We start from the raw sequence: 22,188 nt of genomic DNA, 5'->3' as shown, positions 1-22,188 counted from the left end.
TTCACAAGAGAGCACAGACTCAGCTTGTTACATTGGCTGAATTTGGATTTAATGTGCAAACTTAGGCACATTGCCCCAAAATGCTGCGCCATATATGTATGCTACAGACAAGAGTGCATACTAATTATTTTACTATCAACTCAATATTCCAAGATTGTAAATGCAAGAGCATTAAAAGATTTGTGTGTAGAACTAGAGATCATTTGCAGAACTAGGGATCATTCCTTTGACTGAACTTTAGTTCCAACTTGAAGTACTAGGTATTTTCCAGAAGATGGTGCCTTTGGCTTGTTTGCTTTCTCTTTGGGTAGCCTGGTTTCATAGAATTTATTGTTAAGATCTATCATATGACCCTGAGTGTAGCAGCACCAAGAGGAATAAATATCTCAAAAGTGGGCAGCTGAGCATAATCCCATACATTAAAAGATCTATAAGAGGAGAACAGTATGACAAGTGTATTTAGTTTATGAGATCACTGTGTATTTAGTTTATGAGATCGCTGGCAGGACTATTCATTCTAAATAGTTCCTTGGGAATAATTTAAGGTGAAATTGGAAGAATCATAGAATCATAGAATCAAAGAGTTGGAAGAGACCTCATGGGCCATCCAGTCCAACCCCCTGCCAAGAAGCAGGAATATTGCATTCAAATCACCCCTGACAAATGGCCATCCAGCCTCTGCTTAAAAGCTTCCAAAGAAGGAGCCTCCACCACACTCCGGGGCAGAGTGTTCCACTGCTGAACGGCTCTCACAGTCAGGAAGTTCTTCCTAATGTTCAGATGGAATCTCCTCTCTTGTAGTTTGAAGCCATTGTTCCGCGTCCTAGTCTCCAAGGAAGCAGAAAACAAGCTTGCTCCCTCCTCCCTGTGGCTTCCTCTCACATATTTATACATGGCTATCATATCTCCTCTCAGCCTTCTCTTCTTCAGGCTAAACATGCCCAATTCCCTAAGCCGCTCCTCATAGGGCTTGTTCTCCAGACCCTTGATCATTTTAGTCGCCCTCCTCTGGACACATTCCAGCTTGTCAATATCTCTCTTGAATTGTGGTGCCCAGAATTGTGTGGGATGGTCTGCATTCTCATTTGTTTTCCCATAGCCATGAATAGATTCAACAGAACAGACAGCAGAACTTCCACTTCATCATCTTGGGGATGATTTCAATGTTGTGTGGCATTTAGGTTTTTAGGTAGACAAACATGACAGAAAATATTGTTCTCCAATAAATGTCATCGTTTTCTCTGATAAACAAGTACCAAAGATATTTTGATATTTCTTTTAATGAAGATGACAAAAAACAGAATATTTATTATAAACACTAGTCGGCCCCTGCCACGCATTGCTGTGGCCCAGTCTGTGTATATGTGTTTTGTGTGTATATATGTGTGTATATATGTGGTTTTGTGCATGCATTATAATGTATTTTTTTTATTTTTTTGTCTTTTAAAGTCTCTTCCGCTGTGTTTTTCAGTGTTTTTATGAGTGATGGTCACTCATTGGCCTGATCAGGAGCCCCCAGTGGCACAGTGGGTTAAACCCCCTGTGCCGGCAGGACTGAAGACCAACAGGTCACAGGTTCGAATCCGGGGAGAGGCGGATGAGCTCCCTCTATCAGCTCCAGCTCCTCATGCGGGGACATGAGAGAAGCCTCCCACAAGGATGATAAAAACATCAAATCATCTGGGCGTCTCCTGGGCAATGTCCTTGCAGATGGCCAATTCTCTCACACCAGGAGTCACTCCTGACATACAAAAAAAAATAATGACCTGATCGGTGAATTGTGTCCAAATTTGGTGTCAATTCACCCAGTGGTTTTTGAGATACGTTAATCCCACAAATGAACATTAGATTTTTATTTATGTACTAGCCGTCCCTTGCCACGCGTTGCTGTGGCCTAGACAGGTGATCTGGGAAATAAAGTAATGAGAAAGTGTTGGTTTCTAATATATGTAATTTCTTTATGCTTGTTGGGTAAACAGTATTTCTTGCTGTTTCTTTGTCAGTGTTGATGTCGAGATTGTCTGGTTTGCCTACTCTGGAACATTCAACATATAATTGTCCTTCTTTAGGAGTCCCTTTCAAATCTATGATACTATATCTCTCTGTGTGTGAATCATATATATCTAAGTATCTATATCTATGGCTGGATGGCTGTTTGTCAGGAGGGCTTTGTTTACGTTTTCTTGCCCCGGTGAAGGAAGTTGGACTGGATGGCCTTAAGTATTTTCTGTTGATCATGGGGGTTCTGTGTGGGAAATTTGCCCCAATTCTGTCATTCGTGGGCATCAGAATGCTCTTTGATTGTTGGTGAACTATAAATCTAAGTAATTACAACTCCCAAATGTCAAAGTCTATTTCCCCCAAACTCCATCTGTGTTCATATTTGGGCATTTTAAGTATCAGTGCCAAGTTTGGTCCAGATCCATCATTGTTTGGTCCATAGTGCTCTCTGGATGTAGGTGAACTACAACTCCCAAAGTCAAGGTCAATGCCCACCAAACCTTTCTAGTGTTTTCTGTTGGTCATGGGAGTCCTGTGTGCCACGTTTGGTTCAATTCCATCATTGGTGGAGTTCAGAATGCTTTTTTTTATATAATAGTTTTTTATTAAGATTTTAAGAATAACATCGAAAGAGGGAGAATATTAAAAAAGATGATAGGAAAGTAGGAAAAAAGTAAGAAGTACATCCCCCTACCCCCAAGTCCACCAGAAAATACAAAAATATAAAAGACACACACACACACACACAAAAAACGAAAGAAAAAATAGGAAAAAAATAAAATAAAAATTGACTTCCATCTCTCCATCAGGTGTTGTGTCCTCAATGATTTTTCCATTATATCCACTTCATAATGTTCCTCTTATTTATTTATTTCCTTTTCGTAGTTTTCTATATGAGTTCAGAATGCTTTTTGATTGTAAGTAAGTTTACAATCCCAGCAACTACAACTCCCAAATGACAAAATCATTTTTTTAAAGTTATAGTCACTCCTTGGGTTAGTAGGTGTCTTGTGGTCAAATTTGGCGGCAATTTGTCCAGTGTTTTTTGAGTTCTGTTAATCCCACAAACAAACATTACATTTTTATTTATATAGATAGTAATAATTAATCTTGCAATGACTCTTGGGACACAGAATATTTTGCATTATGTTCATATGAAAACTGTATGCAACTTAGTTGAAACCATCTGAGTAATTAGTATGGATTTACAGCTGTCAAATTAGGCATGAATCCAAGCACATTATTGCACTTATCTCCCAAGTACAATAACAGGGCATCCAATGTTTGGGGAATGAGAAGTTTGCTCCTCATTCCCCAATTTCTGTTAACAATTGGGCTGCATCATAACTGCCATGTGGGCTTTTTTGTCAGTTTCGTTCCAACAGCTACAGTCATCATTATGTAGTTAAGACTTTGTCAGCTTTTCCAGTGTAAACCAAGACTGTCAGAGGTTTATGGTTCTGTAGTCTAATTCCCCTGGTACTGAAATTGGACACTTTTGGCTTCAACCACTCAAGCAGAGTTCCAAAACAAGGGGGAAGGGGCAAGAAAAATGAGGATAAGAAGCTTTAAAGTCGATTTGTTCAAAATTGATCTCATTTGAAGAACTTCAGCTTAAGATTACCACTAGCCGTCCCCTGCCACGCGTTGCTGTGGCCCAGTCTGGTGATCTGGAAAATAAAGTAACAAGAAAGTGTTGGTTTCTAATATTTGTAATTTCTTTATGCTTGTGGGCAAACAGTATTTCATGCTGTTTCTTTGTCAGTGTTGATGCGGAGATTGCCTGGTTTGCCTACTCTGGAACATGGAACATATTATTGTCCTTCTTTAGGGGTCCCTTTCAAATCTATGATACTATATCTCTGTGTGTGTGAATCATATATAACTATTTATGTCTATAGCTGGATGGATATTTGTCAGGAGGGCTTTGATTACGTTTTCTTGCCCTGGTGAAAGGAGTTGGACTGGGTGGCCTTAAGTATTTTCTATTCGTTATCAAGGTTCTCTGTGGGGAGTTTGCCCCAATTCTGTCGTTGGTGGAGTTCAGAATGCTCTTTGATTGTAGGTGAACTATAAATCCCAAATGTCAGGGTCTATTTGCCTCAAACTCCATCTGTGTTCATATTTAGGCATGTGGAATATTTGTGCCAAATTTGGTCCAGATCCATCATTGTTTGAGTCCACAGTGCTCTCTGGATGTAGGTGAACTACAATTCCCAAACTCAAGGTCAATGCCAACCAAACCCTTCTGGTGTTTTCTGTTGGTCATGGGAGTCCTTTGTGCTAAGTCTGGCCCAATTTCATCATTGGTGGAACTTAGAATGCTCTTTGATTGTAGGCGAACTATAAATCCCAGCAACTACAACTCCCAAATGACAAAATCAATTTTTTGAGTGAAGGACATACATTTGGTTGTTAGGTGCCTTGTGTCCAAATTTGATGTCAATTCATCCAGTGGTTTTTGAGTTCGGTTAATCTCATAAACAAACATTACATTTTTATTTATATAGATAGAAGATGTGTACCCAATATACTAATATATAAGTCTAGACATATGAGTTAAAAAAAGCAACCACTCCAAGCTGGGCCAACTTATTTGTGGTTAAATGTGAGTGTGATGCCTTAACTCTTATCAAAGGAACCATACCCTTCTCTGCGTAGAATGAGTCTGTCCTGGGAAAACCTTTAAAAAAGTACCATCCTCCTCTGTTCCCTTGACTGTAATGGCACCGCTTCTGGGCTTTTTTTAATGTTAATGTTGGAAATGGTGGCAGGGGTGTCTGGCCCTGAGGTGGCATTGGTGTTTTCCCCTCTCTGCAGAATGATCCTCAGCTTATACATGAGGTTGACATAGGTAAAGGTAGTCCCCTGACATTAAGTCCAGTCATGTCTGACTCTGGGGTGTGGTGCTCATCTCCATTTCTAAGCCGAAGAGCCAGCGTTGTCCGTAGACACCTCCAAGGTCATGTGGCCGGCACGACTGCATGGAGTGCCGTTACCTTCCCGCTGGAGCGGTACCTATTGATCTACTCACATTTGCATGTTTTCGAACTGCTAGGTTGGCAGAAGCTAGGGCTGACAGCGGAAGCTCACGCCGCTCCCCAGAATCGAACCTGCGACCTTTCGATCAACAAGCTCAGCAGCTCAGTGCTTTAACCCACTGCACCACCGGGGGCTCATGACATACTTGGTTGACATACTTGAGTATATATAGTACTACTACTACTACTACTACTACTACTAATAATAATAATAATAATAATAATGGCAGTCAAGAACCAACATTGAGGGAAGTCAATAGTAGTAAACTGCTTAAAGTACAAAAGACAAAGAGGGAATACCGTAAGAACACAATCCAGAGCAGAAAAGAAAACTGGCAAAAGAAGGCTCTCCATGGACAGTTCCTGGGAAAAATTGAGAGCCAAATTGACAAAGAAAAAACATGGCTGTGGTTCACAAATGGAACTCTGGAAAAGGAGATGGAGGGCCTGATTCTGGCAGCCCAAGAGCAAGCCGTTCGAACCAATGCCATCAAAGCCAGAATTGAAAAGTCGATGGATCCCAAATGTAGACTCTGCAAGGAAGCAGATTAAACAATAGATCATATCCTCAGCTGCTGCAAGAAGATCACACAGACAGACTACAAGCGGAGGCATAACACCGTTGCTCAGATGATTCATTGGAACTTGTGCCACAAATAGCATCTGCCTGCTACAAAGAACTGGTGGGAACACAAGCCGGAAAAAGTTACAGAGAATGAACACGCCAAACTCCTCAGGGACTTCCGGATTCAGACAGACAGAGTTTTGAAGCATAATACTCCTGACCTCACAATCGTGTTAAAAAACAAAGTATAGATTGTTGATGTCGCAATCCCAGGTGACGATTGCAGAGAAACAACTGGAAAAGCTGACACGATATGAGGATTTAAAAATCGAACTTCAAAGACTCTGGCACAAACCAGTAAAGGTGATTGGCACACTGGGTGCAGTGTCTAAAGACCTTGGCCTGCACTTAAACACAATCGGCGCTGTCAAAACTACCACCTGCCAATTGCAGAAGGCTACCTTACTGGGATCTGCACGCATTATTCGCTGATACATCACCTAGTCCTAGACACTTGGGAAGTGTCCTATGTGTGATCCAATTCAACAGCCAGCAGAGTGTCTGCTGTGGACTCATCTTGTTGGGTCTCAAATAATAATAACAATAAACTTTTACATCCTGCCACCATCTCCCCAGTGGGGACTCGGGGCGGCTTACATGAGGCCAAGCCCAACAACACAATACAATAAATAAAATCAAAACACAAACAATCTATATAAATAAAAATGTAATGTTCATTTGTGGGATTAACAGAACTCATAAAACACTGGACGAATTGACACCCAATTTGGACACCATACACCTAACAACCCAATCTATGTCCTTCACTCAAAAAAATTGATTTTGTCATTTGGGAGCTGTAGCTGCTGGGATTTATAGTTTGCCTACAATCAAAGAGCATTCTGAACTTAACCAATGATGGAATTGAATCAAACTTGGCACACAGGACTCCCATGACTAACAGAAAACCCTAGAAGGGTTTGGTGGGCATTGATGTTGAGTTTGGGAATTGTAGTTCACCTACATCCAGAGAACACTGTGGACACAAACAATGATGGATCTGGACCAAACTCTACACGAAAACCCAATATGCCCAAACGTGAACACTGGTTGAGCTCCCAACGGCTTTTAGTCCTGGGAGATTTCAATGTCCATGCCGAGGCCTCTCTTTCCGGTGCGGCTCAGGACTTCATGGCCGCCATGGCAACCATGGGCCTGTCCCAACTAATATCTGGTCCCACCCATAGCGCCGGGCACACATTGGATTTGGTATTCTCTCAAGGATGGGATGGGGGTGACGGGGTGGAGGAGCTGACCATCGCTCCTTTGCCATGGACCGATCATCACCTGATCAGGTTTAGACTAACTGCACCTCCCAACCTCCGCAGGGGTGGTGGACCCATTAGAATGGTCCGCCCCAGGAGACTTATGGATCCAAATGGATTCCTGATGGCTCTTGGGGATTTTCCCACCTCCTTGGCTAGCGATCCTGTCGATGTCCTGGTCTCTCGCTGGAATAGTGAGTTGACCAGGGCCATTGATATGATCGCCCCGGAACGCCCCCTCTCGAATAGCCGAGCTAAACCAGCCTCTTGGTTTACTAAGGAGCTGGCAGCAATGAAGCGAGAAAAGAGGAGGCTAGAGTGTGTGTGGCGTCGAAACCCCACCAAACCAGCTCAAACACTTCTGAAGACCTTTTTAAGGTCTTACGAAGTGGCAATAGCGGCTGCGCAAAAAACATCTCTGGCAGCCAATATTGCATCTGCGAAAAATCGTCCAGCTGAGCTCTTCCGAGTTGTCAGGGGTCTGTTACATCCGCCAAAAAGCGAGGCCTCAGACAACTCGGTGGCTCGCTGTGAAGCATTTGCTCGATTCTTCGCGGATAAAATTGAGCGGATTCGGTCGGGTTTTGACGTCATGTTAACGGCGGTCTCTGGGGATGTAACGAGAGCATCTGCTTGTCCAGGTTTGTTGGATTCGTTTCAATTGGTTCAGCTCGAGGATGTGGACAGGATCCTTGGAGAGGTGCGACCCACTACATGCATCCTAGACCCCTGCCCATCCTGGCTGGTCAAGGAAGCCAGAGGGGGTTTGGCAGAGTGGGTGAAGGTGATGGTTAATGCCTCCTTACAGGAAGGAATATTTCCAGCGAGCTTAAAGCAAGCTATTATAAAACCGCTGTTGAAGAAACCATCACTGGATCCCACTCAATTCGACAACTATCGGCCAGTTTCCAATCTCCCCTATTTGGGCAAAGTCATGGAACGTGTGGTGGCGACACAACTCCAGGGATTTCTGGTAGACACTGATTATCTAGACCCGGCACAGTCTGGCTTTAGGCCGGGACATGGAACTGAGACAGCCTTGGTCGCCTTGGTAGATGATCTGCGCAGGGAACTGGACAGGGGGAGTGTGTCCCTGTTAGTTCTGCTGGACCTCTCAGCGGCCTTCGATACCGTCGATCACGGTATCCTTCTGGGCCGCCTCATGGATATGGGGCTCGGAGGCACTGCTCTGCGGTGGCTCCGATCCTTCCTTGAGGGACGGACCCAGAAGGTGTTATTGGGTGACACCTGTTCGGCCCCACAACCGTTGTTGTGTGGAGTCCCACAGGGTTCAATCTTGTCCCCGATGCTATTTAACATTTACATGAAGCCGCTGGGAGAGATCATTCGGAGTTTCGGACTAAGATGCTATCTCTATGCAGATGATGTCCAGATCTGTCACTCCTTCCCACCTGTCACCAAGGAGGCGGTCCAGACCTTGAATCGGTGTTTAGCCGCTGTGTCGGACTGGATGAGAGCTAACAAATTGAAATTAAATCCAGACAAGACAGAGGTCCTACTGGTCAGTCGGAAGGCCGAACAGGGCATAGGGTTACAGCCTGTGTTAGACGGGGTTACACTCCCCCTGAAGACACAGGTTCGCAGCTTGGGAGTGATCCTGGACTCATCGCTGAGCCTGGAGCCCCAGGTCTCAGCGGTGGCCGGGAGAGCTTTTGCACAATTAAAACTTGTGCGCCAGCTGCGCCCGTACCTTGGGAAGTCGGACTTGGCCACGGTGGTCCACGCTCTTGTTACATCCCGATTAGATTACTGCAACGCACTCTACGTGGGGTTGCCTTTGAAGACTGCTCGGAAACTTCAACTAGTCCAGCGAGAGGCAGCCAGATTGCTCACCGGGGCGTCATACAGGGAGCATACCACCCCCCTGTTATGTCAGCTCCACTGGCTGCCAATCCAGTTCCGAGCACAATTCAAGGTGCTGGTTTTGACCTATAAAACCCTATACGGTTCCGGCCCAGTGTATCTGTCCGAACGGATCTCCCTCTTCGTCCCACCCCGGAGCCTAAGATCCTCTGGGGAGGTCCTGCTCTCGACCCCGCCTTTATCACAGGTGAGATTGGCGGGGACGGGGAGCAGGGCCTTCTCGGTGGTGGCCCCCCGCCTATGGAATTCTCTCCCCGGGGAAATCAGATCTGCAACTACGCTCCTTTCTTTCAGGAAAAAACTAAAAACATGGATCTGGGACCAGGCATTTGGACAAGCGGGTAAATAAAGAAGAACTCTACTGATGGCTAGGAAATGACTAATGGATTGGCTATGTGGAACTCTGGAAACGAAACGCTGTTTACAAGAATGCTTTTATATGATGTTTATACGATGTTTAGATAATGTTTTAGGTACCAGTGCTGATGTTTTATTGGGATAATCGTTTTAATTACATTTGTATACTGCTCTTTTATATTTTATATACTATGTATTATTATGTATAGGCATCGAATTCTGCCTTTTTTGTAAGCCGCCCTGAGTCCCCCTCCGGGGGTTGAGAAGGGCGGGGTAAAAGCACCTGTAATAAATAAATAAATAAATAAATAAATAAATAATAATTTGGGGAATCTTAACATTTGGGAGTAGCAGTTTTCAGAAGGAATTTAAAAACTTGGCTGTTCCGCTGTGCCTTCTCAGAATAGGAACCCCCATCCCAAGCCATAGTAGCACTTTAGCACAACTAATGTCGCTGCACACCGCACTTTTATCCTACGTTCCTCCTACCATTTCAGCACTTTTAACCCTGTACCCCATTGCACCGGCCGAGCCAGTTTTAAATAATGTCTTGATGTATTGCCATTGTTGTTGTTTTGCTTAATTGTTTTGATTTGCTCTGTTTATTGTTGTGTTACGTTTTTTACTGTATTGTGTTTTGAGGCTTCGGCCTGTGTAAGCCGCATCGAGTCCTTCGGGAGATGCTAGCGGGGTACAAATAAAGTTAATAATAATAATAATAATAATAATAATAGTTCACCTGGAGAGAAACTCTTCAGGAATGGGGTGGAGAGGAGTCTTCATACAGGCAAGGAGGGGGTGTAGTCTAAGGACAAACGTTGAGGGGTCATGGCAATATCAGGTTGTATGGTTAATCGCCAAAGTTGCAACAGAAGAGCTAGGTTTTAAGATTCTTCTTAAAACTTTCTAGGGTGGGGGCTCGCCTAATCTCGCCAGGTAATATATTCCACAGTCGGGGGGCCACTGAGGAGAAAGCTCTCTCCCTTGTATAAGTTGATCCCACGTTTGAGTCGAGAGCAAGTTAGGAAGCCCAAATTAATGCTCTATGAATCAGCCGATACTAGCTGAAATTAAGAATTGTATTTTGACACACGCACACAAACCTATTACCGGTAATGTCTGGACTGTGCACTCACTGACAGTAATAGAAACAAATTGCGATTAAGGACTCTCTTAGCAACAATTGAAGCAGGGAATGTTGTGTCCCGTAGAGAGACAGCATGTACTGAAATTCAACTGGTAGAGTTGATAACTTTAGTATGGGCATTTGTTTCCAAGGAATTGCCAATGGTTCCACCACATTGTGGATTTTTTTTCTCTTTTTACAAGGCAATGATGGATAGTGCAGATTTTAAATTGAATTAATCCATAGATATAAATCAGATATGGTGGCTTGCAACCTTGTACTTGCAGAAGGGTTCAGCTGGAAAATTAAAGGCATGCTGGATGTTTTATTAGAGCATAAATCAAGCTGAGTCAAAGAGAACAGGGTTACATTTTCTAGGAGAGATAAGTATCAGTTATATTCTTTGTGTTGAAATAGTTCTTGATGGTAGAGATAGGCCATCTGGTAAAACATTTTTAGAGTTTTACTATATTGCGGAGGATTTATGGTTTTTATTGTAATGAATTTTTACCTGTGTTAAATGTTTTTAATGTTTAAATTTTTTTTGTACTGTTGTGGGCATCGAATTATGCCGTTTTGTAAACCACCATGAGTCGCCCTTGGACTGAGAATGGTGGTATAGAAGCATAGTAAATAAATAATAATAATAAATATTTTTATTAATAACTAACCGTCCCCTGCCACATGTTGCTGTGGCCTAGTCTGCTGATCTTGAAAATAAAGTCAGGAGAAAGTGTTGGTTTCTAATATATATCATTTCTTTCTGCTTGTGAGTACACAGTATTTCGTCTTGTTTCTTTGTCAGTGTTGATGTAGAGATTGTCTGGTTTGCCTACTCTGGAACATGCAACATATAATTGTCATTTGAGGGTCCTTTTCAAATTTATGATACTATATCTGTCATATACTTATATGTGTGTGGTGAATCATATATATCTATCTATATCTATGGCTTGATGGCTCTTTGTCAGGATGGCTTTGATTATGTTTTCTTGCCCTGGTGAAGGGAGTTGGACTGGATGGCCTTAAGGTGGCATTTCTCAACCTGGGGGCCAGGACCCCGGGGGGGGGGGTCGCAAGAGGGTATCAGAAGGGTCGCCAAAGACCACCAGAAAACACAGTATTTTCTGTTGGCCATAGAGGTTCTGTGTGGGAAGTTTGGCCCAATTCTGTCATTGGTGGGGTTCAGAATGCTCTTTGATTGTAGGTGAACTATAAATCCCAGTAACTACAACTCCCAAATGTCAAGGTCTGTTTCCCCCAAACTCCATCTGTGTTAATATTTGGGCATATGGAATATTCATGCCAAGTTTGGTCCAGATCCATAATTGTTTGAGTTCACAGTGCTCTCTGGATATAGGTGAACTACAACTCCAAAACTCAAGGTCAAATCCCACCAAACTCTTCTAGTTAGTCCTGGAAGTCCTGTGTGCCAACTTTGGTTCAATTGCATCATTGGTGGAGTTCAGAATGTTCTTTGATTGTAGGTGAACTATAAATCCCAGCAACTACAACTCCCAAATGACAAAATCATAATGTTTTGAGTGATCATAGAATCAAAGAGTTGGAAGAGACCTCATGGGCCATCCAGTCCAACCCCCTGCCAAGAAGCAGGAATGTTGCATTCATATCACCCCTGACAGATGGCCATCCAGCCTCTCTTAAAAAGCTTCCAAAGAAGGAGTCTCCACCACACTCCGGGGCAGAGAGTTCCACTGCTGAATGGCTCTCACAGTCAGGAAGTTCTTCCTCATGTTCAGATGGAATCTCCTTTCTTGTAGTTTGAAGCCATTGTTCCGTGTCATAGTCTCCAGGGCAGCAGAAAACAAGCTTGCTCCCTCCTCCCTGTGGCTTCCTCTCACATATTTATACATGGCTATCATATCTCCTCTCAGCCTTCTCTTCTTCAGGCTAAACATGCCCAGCTCCTTAAGCCGCTCCTCATAGGGCTTGTTCTCCAGACCCTTGATCATTTTAGTCGCCCTCCTCTGGACACATTCCAGCTTGTCAATATCTCTCTTGAATTGTGGTGCCCAGAATTGGACACAATATTCCAGGTGTGGTCTAACCAAAGCGGAATAGAGGGTCACTCCTTGTATTCACTCCTTGTGTTGTGAGACGTTTTGTTGCCCAATTTGGTGTGATTTCGTTCATTGGTTCTTTTGTTTTTAAGGTACTCATTATGCACAGAGCATTTATATATATATAGATAACTTTATTTATATTCTGCCCTAACTCCCCAAAGGGTCTCAGGGTGGATTCCAATCACAAAAGGCAAACATTCAGTGCCTGAATACAACAACCAATACATACACTGCTGTGTTCTTCTGTACCTCTTTCAAATAGAACTTATCAGCTGATCCTGGGCACAACTGGTTTGAGCCATTATTTCATGTGGACTGGAGCTTTGTCTGAATGACTGCATTGTGTCAGATTTTTTCTCCATGTATGTGTTCACAGATGCCTACAGGATTGAAAGAATACAGTAATGATTACATATGTTGTGTAACTGTCCTTGTTGGTTTGATCTTTTACCTTGATCACATTTCTCCAACAGTTTAGGAAAAATATAATGTCCTTGTGTTGGGCACACTGTTTGGATTTAGCTTTGAGCCAGGTACCAAAGCAAAATTCACATGAAGTTCCAGCAGAATTGTGTTTTGCCAGAAGTTCCTGGGACAAGCCAAGAACAGAATGCCAGACAGTTTCTTGGACAAACCTCTTCTCTTCACATAGGAGAACACATTAGTAAGCACATCAGAAAGAAAGGCCAGGTTCCAGAGTACAACCATGAGTGGAGAACCAGACAAACACATGGGGACGTAAACCAACAGAGGCCCCTTGGATTTCTGATACAAATTCAATTTGGATTTCCCACTAGGCCAGTGACTAATTTGGTGGCCAGCAGTATGTAGGATTGGAGCATTCATGCCAAGATATCCAGAAATCTGTTCTCCTCTCTCCAAACTTCTATCCTGTTACCTGATGAAATCTAAAATTGATGTTTCTGTTCCAATCAAATGTTCATGACAAAAGCACTGAGTTCTTCATTTGTTGAGATCAACTTCATAGTATCACATTTACTTATGTATAAGTCAAGGGCAGGTTTGAGAACCAAAATTATAGATTTTGGAGGATCTTCCCTGGAAACTAGGACACAAAACAATGGCTTCAAACTACAAGTAAGGAGATTCCATCTGAACATGAGGAAGAACTTCCTGACTGTGAGAGCTGTTCAGCAGTGGAACTCTCTGCCCCGGAGTGTGGTGGAGGCTCCTTCTTTGGAAGCTTTTAAACAGAGGCTGGATGGCCATCTGTCAGGGGTGATTTGAATGCAATATTCCTGCTTCTTGGCAGGGGGTTGGAATGGATGGCCCATGAGGTCTCTTCCAATTCTTTGATTCTATGATTCTATGATCAGTAGATAAACTGATGGTCCTTTTGTTATGAGAGGAAAGCACCAATGCTGCCATTGGAACAGTTAGGAGATCTTGTCTTTTATCCATCCATTTGTAATGCTCTAGCCATGTTGTGGTGCTACGTGCCGCCTGGGTTTTGGCAGTACTTCCTTATAGATGCTTTCCTATCTCAGAATAACAACATGTGTCACTGTTCTTCAAGCTATCATATAATATGTATATAAATAAAAATGTTATGTTCGTTTGTGGTATTCACAGAACTCAAACACTGGTGGGCGAATTGACACCAAATTGGGACACAAGACACCATTCAAGGCAATCTATGTCCTGCACTCAAAAAATTCCTCTTAAAGAAACAATAAGACCTTAAAAATTTTACTAAGAAAAAAGAGAACACTGCGCATGCCATGCCACGCGGGCACAGCCAGCATGAGAGGCACCAACGGCCATCCTCCCTCACTGCTCATTAGCATATGCAAATTCCCCCCAATACCCCCCACCCCAGATCCTTCAGAGGCCAAGGAAACCAAAAAACGGCATGAGGACATGCGGCACCCCATTGCCCAAAAGCGGCCCTCTTCTGCCGTGGTGCACACCGGAAGTTGGAGTCCTTTCAAACCCACAAGGTATTACTATTGTTGGGATACCTCCTCTTATGGCAAGGCCGCGGCAGCACAAGAACAACGTTCTTTTTCTGTCAGGCTGCAAATGCCTTTTGCGCCTTTCCCACTTCTGGTGGAGGCCTTTCTCAGGCGTCGCTAAGGAGACGGCCGACTATAAGGGCCTCCTCGTGCTTGCCGTAGGCGCCATCTTGGGCGTGAGGAAGCCCAGTAAAACAGAGCGACACACTCAAGCTGGAGGCCATGGGAGACCTCCTCCTGCTATAAGCCACTGAGGGGAATGAGACGCTTGACGTGGTGACGTTAATCCGCCATCTTGGGCGTGACTAAACGCCTCGGCAGGTAAAGTTGCACACCCAAGATGGCGGCTATGGGAGTCCTCCTCCTGCTACAACCCACTGAGAGGAATGAGACTCTCGACCTGTCGACGCGAATCCACCATCTTGGGTGTGGTGCTTAGTCCAAAGTTCAGTCAGGAAAGGGCCTTTTTCTCCTCAACTGGAACTCTTAGTTCTGGGTTTGTATAATAATAATACTAATACTACTAATAATAATAGACTTAATGTCAAGGGAACATCTTTACCAATACTTAGTGTAAAATAAAATATTTGCTCTAATAATACATAATCAATAATGATGTAGAATACAATATTCGATTGAATAATCTATATAAATAAAATAATAATATATTGTAAATAATAAATAATTACAATAATGTAGTATACGATAATCTATATAGATGAAAATCTAATGTTAGTTTGTGGAATTAACATAACTCAAAAACCATTGGAGAAATTGACACCAAATTTGGACATTATGCCCCTAACAGACCAATGAGTGACTATCACTCATAACTATCACCCCCCATAAAACAGCGGAAAGTAGTTAAAAAGCCAAAAAATCTAAATGACGATACAGAAAAAGGGAAGGAAGTGGAGAAAGAAAGAAAGAAAGAAAGAAAGAAAGAAAGAAAGAAGTGAAGAGAGAAGGAAACAAGGAAGCAAAGAACGAAGAAAGGAAGGAGAGAAAGAAGTTAAGAAAAAGGGGGAAGGAAAGAGGTAGAGAAGGAAGGAGAGAAGGAAAAAGGAAAGGAAAGGAAGGAAGGAAGGAAACAGAGGGAAGGAAGGAAGGAAAGAAGGAGAGAAAGAGGGATGGAAGGTAGGCCACAGCAACGCGTGGCAGGTACAGCGAGTATCTATATAAATAAAATTTAATGTTTGTTTGTGGGATTAACACAACTCAAAAACCACTGGACGAATTGACACCAAATTTGGACACAAGACACCTAACAACCCAATGTATGTCCTTCACTCAAAAAAATTGATTTTGTCATTTGGGAGTTGTAGTTGCTGGGATTTATAGTTAACCTACAATTAAAGAGCATTCTGAACCCCACCAACGATAGAATTGAACCAAACTTGGCACACAGAACTCCCATGACCAACAGAAAATACTGGAAGGGTTTTGTGGGCAGTGTCCTTCAATTTTGGAGTTGTAGTTCACCTACACCCAGAGATCACTGTGGACTCAAACAATGATGGATCTGGACCAAACTCTACACAAATACCCCAATGCCCAAATGTGAACACTGGTGGAGTTTGAGGAAAATAGAACCTTGACATTTGGGAGTTGTAGTTGCTGGGATTTGTAGTTCACCTACAATCACAGAGCATTCTGAACCCCACCAACAATAGAATTGGGCCAAACCTCCCACACAGAACCCCCACGACCACCAGAGTGGGCCACAGCAATGCGTGGCAGGGGACGGCTAGTAAATAAATAAATAAATAAATACAAGTAACCACTCACAATCTTCAGTTTTACATCTTGCATAATATTTTTCTCATTTTTATTATACTCTATATCAGGACTGCAAAATCTGTGGTGCTCCAGGCATTTGGAGCTTCAGCTCCCAGAATTCTTGACTATTGGACAAGAGTTGGAATCCCAAACACTTAGAGGGCCACAGTTGTGCAGACCCGCTCTATACTACCGGTACATCATATTTGGATGAAGGTGCATGGATTTTTTTGTGTGTGTGTTTTGGAGTATCATGTACTGTACAGCATGCTTGAAAATTTAAACTATAACTGTAAATTTAAGATGAACAGGTGCTTCCTTGTTGCCTGGAAGCCAAAACCAAATGCAAATATTACTTTTACCATTTCTTTCTCTTACAGACTGTGAGTATAGAAAAGCTACAAGGTTCATCGGTTAATATTTCTACAGCAAATGGTTTAATACAAACCAAATATCTTTATGCAGAATCTTCATTTCTGTCTTCAGCAGCTGGTGACATTATACTAGGGAACATTCACGGTAAGCTAGTAAAAGACATTTGGTTTCCACTTAAGAGATGTGTTTATTTAGCCAATGCCTTTTTAAGGAAAATTTTCTTTTGTGTGCCTAACAAAATGCCTAGCTGTGTTTATAAAGCTGAAGAATACAGCTGTCATTTTAACCACTTGAAAAATTTCCAAATCAAATGAGATTTTAAAAATAAGAGCATCATGTTTATTAATAAAGCTGACCTTTGTAAAGTCCCTGATCTCTTTGTGGTGCTCTCAGGTGCCGTAAACTATTTAGTTATCGTGTCAGGAGCGAACCAAAACAGTTGTATTGCATTAAAGACAGACAAACAAACAAACAAAACAAAGTTTGCGGACCTGGTATTCTATTAAATGTCCTTTGACCAGTAGCTGGCTACTTGGGGTGCCTCTGGTGTTGCCGCAAGAAGGTCCTCCATTGTGCATGTGGCAGGGCTCAGGTTGCATTGCAGTAGGTAGTCTGTGGTTTGCTCTTCTCCACGCTTGCATGTTGTGGTTTCCGCTTTGTAGCCCCATTTCTTAAGGTTGGCTCTGAATCTCCCTTCTAGCCCTAATTTAATTATCTGGCTTTTGCACTTTTCGACCAGCCTTGCCCTTGCAGTTGTATTTCACAAATCCTTGCCCTGCCCTCTTAGATCAGAACACACCCATTATGATCAGCTACTTTTTGTTGGTTGTTGATAGTTTATGTTTTTATTATGTCTTGCATGATTTTTGTTTTAATTTATTGCAACGCAATAAATATAGTGCTATATTTTAAATTTGTTGACTGGGACTGGTCTCCATGTAAGCTGCCCCGAGTACCTTTGGGGAGATGGTGTAGGATATAAGAATAAAGTTGTTGTTGTTGTTGTTGTTGTTGTTACTATTATTCCCAAAGGGGTTTTTTTTTTGTCATGTCAGGAGCTACTTGAGAAACTGCAAGTGACTTCTGGTGTGAGAGAATTGGCCGTCTGCAAGGACGTTGCCCAGGGGACGCCTGGATGAGTTGATGTTTTTATCATCCTTGTGGGAGGCTTCTCTCATGTCCCCGCATGAGGAGCTGGAGTAGATAGAGGGAGCTCATCTGCCTCTCTCTGGATTCGAACCTGCGACCTTCAGTCCTGCCGGCACAGGGGTTTAACCCACTGTGCCACCGGGGGCTCCTTCCCAAAGGGTGATTCTGATGGACAATTTTCCAGCCCCTTGTCCATTGGTCTGTGCATTCTAAAGCATTCAGTACTTTAAAATATTTTAAATGTTTTATCTGTTTTTATATTTTAAATATTTTAACTGTTTTATCTGTTTTTATATTTTAAATATTTTAACTGTTTTATCTGTTTCAAGTTTAAATAAGGTTTTTCTGTTCCGGACTTCTGGTAGGTTGAGAAGCAATAAATAATACTATAAATAAATAAACAAGCAGAGCCCTATAGCATCACTGTAATATAAATCAAAAACAAGTGGAAAGCCCAGCAATGAGAAGAAATCCCACTGGCATATTAATCTTTCTTTGTAAACAGAACTTATTACTGTGATGACAGGCAATGGAAACATGGGGGTGAATCGTATATATGAGATGGTCAGTCTTAATGGTGTGGGAAGGAACCTGAAATTCTGTCATATATTTGAATTGGGCCAAGATCTGCAAAGTCAATGGGATTTATAATTCTTGGTATAAATTAGCCTTATGATGACTAGTGGCTTGTAAAAGATATCGCACCACTGTACCACCACTTATAAGGAACTTCCCAGGAAGGATCACACCACAGTGATTCCAATTATAATGAATCACACCAAGGATCTTCTCTTAGCAGGGTAACGGAACAGGGAATTTTGAAATAGTGAATCCCACAAGCTACCAACCTTTATAAGGAATATCACAGGGGGAATGGATGAAACAGGGAAAGATATAACTGTGTATAGCTATATTTGAATGACGTCTGAACTGAGAGATTTTGTAACTGTTTCTTCAATTGGGATACGCTGCCACCTTTTCTTAGTATTCAGGCTGAGTTATATGTGTGGAGAGGATACTTAGTAACCCGCTTCTGTGTTACTATGGTGTTTATTTTCCTCAGTGGGTTTAAATACCAATGACGTTCACACACAGGCTGTTGTAATGTGTTAACTATAACAAAACATTTCTTTAACAGGCTTAAACTCTTCTAGTACAAATGCGTAATGGTTTCTGTAAGTGAATGGCACAAAAGCTTTTGGTTACGTTTGATGTACAATTCTTAGATTGGGTTCAAATCTTAGATTCTTAGACTGGGTTCAAATCTAGAGTTAACAAAACAGGAGATTATCTCAGGAAACTAATCTCTGATGATAATTCCAATCCAAATTCCCACTTTCTGGGATCTAGCCAAACAACCTTGGCCTAGCCTTCCTCTGGAATGAAAGAAACAGACCATAAGCAAGGTCCTTTTTCCTACTGTCAGTATTCCTGGCTAATTCCTCTAGCCCTTGAATACTAGCAAAGATTAACTCAGTTCTCCTATCTAGCACTATCCAACTGTGAACGCCAACCGACTACCTAACTCCCAACTGACAAATCCCAACTGCCAAAACTCAAGCCTCAAATTCAAAAAGTACACTTTTTCCCTCTGTTTGAATATTAGGCTCTGGCCCCTATTTCTACTACTTGCTTACTGGACTAGGATACGTCCCCTCCAAGAAAACCTGGCTTAAGATGGTGTCTTCCTGTTTCCCTATCTTAAGATAGCTGCCAGGGCTTCGCTAGGCCCACATTCTAACTATTCAGGCCGACAGGCTTTGCTAGGCCCACATTCTGGCTGCTAAAGGTAAGGGTTCTTCACATGGCTCTACTGATTTTGCTGGAAATGTGTTCCTGGTATTTGGATTGGCACAAGACATTCCAACCAGTCCATTGCTCATTTCTCTACTATTCTTGATCAGATGTCTTATGTGCTGGTTGAAAGGAGTGGAGACTTGGGGATATGACTAATGTGAGGATCCTATATGTCAGTGACTGTAGTGGTTGTCGTGTGGGTGTACCGCTCCTCGAGTCCAGATTTTCCATGTGGTGGACTCCTGGAGTCCAGATTTTCCATGTGGTGGTGATATCCAGCCATGATGACTCAGAGCAGAAATTTTTGCTGAATGTGAAGACTTCCCTTCTTGACAAACTCTCTGAAATGCAGTACTATAAAAATATGACAACTAGCGGTCATATTCTAGTTTCTTTGTCCCTTAGTTCTGTGTTTTTAAACAGTGCTGAACCTTTTCTTCTTTTATAGTTAACTGGCTGCTAACTGAAATCCTGGCTAGCATCCCAGTCATTAAAACAGAGCCAGACTGACTGGGCACACATAGGCTTCAATAAATAAATACGATTTTATTTTTAAAATCATGGAACTACAGGCTATATTTAGTAGCCATGCAGCTCACAGAGGACAATTTTCAATGTTTCGTTCAGTGTTTTTAACTCTTAATAGGTGGTTCGTAGGAGTGGTCAGGTTTTAATATATATATCCTGACAGTTCATAAAGACCTATTTGGAATATTTTGACTAAACATATGGAGGAGAAGTGTGAAGTGCTTTTCACACACCCCTATGAAAACGCGTTGCATTTTTTTTCTATAGAGCGAAGCCAAATAGAGTGCTATCCAGTTTAAACAAGATAACTTGAACATTACTTCATGCTTATATTTGGAGTACTGTTAATGGAATGTTTTTGGAACTCTCTGCACTCCTTTTTTAACAAGTGCTCTTTCTATAAAATGTTGTTTTATAAAGAACAGAAATGTAATATAAACACTTACCTGGGGGTAAGTCCCATGGATTTCAGCAGGATGTATGTATTTCAGAAGACACGCATAGAATGGCACCTTTCATTTATCTTTATAGGAAGCTCAAACTATGTAGAGAGAGCAAGGATTAAATGAACGGGTCTTGATATATCCATGTATATATGAGGGTTGAATGAAAAGTAATGCCTCCACCTGCATAACTCCTCAATAGATGGCAGTACTGGTGTGCAGCAGGTACTGGCTTGTTCAGTAGACTCTCCTCTACAGTTCCATTTTGGCGAGAAGCCTTAGCATTGAACGGTTGTGTTGATAAAGTGCGAGGTATGGAACCCTGCACAGACAGTTGGTTAATGCGACTTAAACAACATGCAGTCATTGAATTCTTGATATCAGAAGGTGTCACCCCAAAGGAGATTCATCAGAAATGCAAGCTGTTTATGGTGATTGTGTTGATGTGAGTACTGTGCATTGTTGAGCAAGTAAGTTTAAAAATGTTGAGGTGACACCTTCTGCTGTCAAGAATTCACTGAAATACTAATAAGTTTGTATTTGTTTAAATTGTTCTTCATTTTAATTATTGTTATTTTAAAGTGTTTTGCACTACAAATAAGATATGTGCAGTGTGCATAGGAATTCATTCATTTTTTTTTCCAAATTATAATCCGGTCCTCCAACAGTTTGATGGACTGTGACCTGGCCCTCTGTTTGAAAAGTTTGAGGACCCCTGCTATAGAGCATATTTCAACCCCACATCTGTCTTGTCCTTTTTGTTTAATCAAAAATGCTAACTAAATATCCCTTTACATGTTATATTTAATAGCATGGCTTACGACTGTGTTGCTTACAAACAATTATCACCACTGGTGCTCCATTCTAGACATGGAGGTAGATAATTTTCCTTGGATCCATTGAGTGCAGTTTGAACCTAAGATCCAAGATCCATTGATACAAAAATATCCTATTGATAGAAATCCTCACTGCTTCCCCCACCCTCAGCTAGAATTCAAAGTTTTATTTATTTTATTTCGTATAAAAAAATTGCATAAATTAGTATAAAACCGATAAAATAGAAGGAGCACAGATGGCTAAATATCTTTTGACCAAAAACGGGCAACAGCAATGGCATTGTCTGTAGCCTCCAACAATTCTTCCTCTGTACATGAGGCAGGGCATAGTGGACAAGCATACAGATGCGGAGTTATCTGTTCTGCTCCACAGTCACTCAAGGTGTGGGATTCTTTTAGGTAGTGCCATTTTGCCAGGTTGTCTTTTGATCTGCCCACTCCACTTCGGAGTCTGTTCAGGGACTTCCAAGTTGCACATTGTTGGTTTGCCCCTGGAGGAAGACCCTCGTGGGGGGTCATCCAGTTGGGATTTCCTGGTCTAGCTGCCCAGAGGGATACCCTTGCTGTTGCTGGGGGGGGGGGGGGGGGTGCCAAGAGAAGTGGTAGTTCTCACAAAGCTTTTCTGCAACGCTCTCTACGTGGGGTTGCCTTTGACGACTGCCCGGAAGCTTCAGCTAATCCAACGAGCGGCAGCCAGATTACTAACAGGAGGAGGGTACAGGGAGCATACTACTTCTCTGTTGCGCCAGCTCCATTGGCTGCCAGTTAGCTTCCGAGCACAATTCAAAGTGCTGGTGTTGGCCTATAAATCCCTAAACGACTCCGGCCCAGTTTACCTGTCCGAACGGATTCTCCCCTATGAACCATCAAGGTTGTTAAGATCTTCTGGAGGGGCCCTGCTCTTGGTCCCACCATCCTCGCA

At 42.3% G+C, this 22,188-nt stretch overlaps 1 protein-coding gene across 1 annotated transcript in view; it reads left to right on the top strand.

Annotated features, from left to right (window-relative positions):
* FAM185A (family with sequence similarity 185 member A) overlaps positions 1-22,188 on the top strand; it is a 79,365-nt gene that overhangs the window by 6,653 nt on the left and 50,524 nt on the right. Inside the window, exon 4 of the mRNA XM_060778322.2 lies at positions 16,519-16,657. Within this exon, the coding sequence (XP_060634305.2) occupies positions 16,519-16,657 (139 nt within the window). The remainder of the gene's footprint in view (positions 1-16,518; positions 16,658-22,188) is intronic.

The sequence above is a fragment of the Anolis sagrei genome, chromosome 5, assembly GCF_037176765.1.
Source record: "Anolis sagrei isolate rAnoSag1 chromosome 5, rAnoSag1.mat, whole genome shotgun sequence".
NCBI lineage: Eukaryota > Metazoa > Chordata > Lepidosauria > Squamata > Dactyloidae > Anolis > Anolis sagrei.
This window is presented reverse-complemented; position numbering and strand designations above follow the sequence as displayed.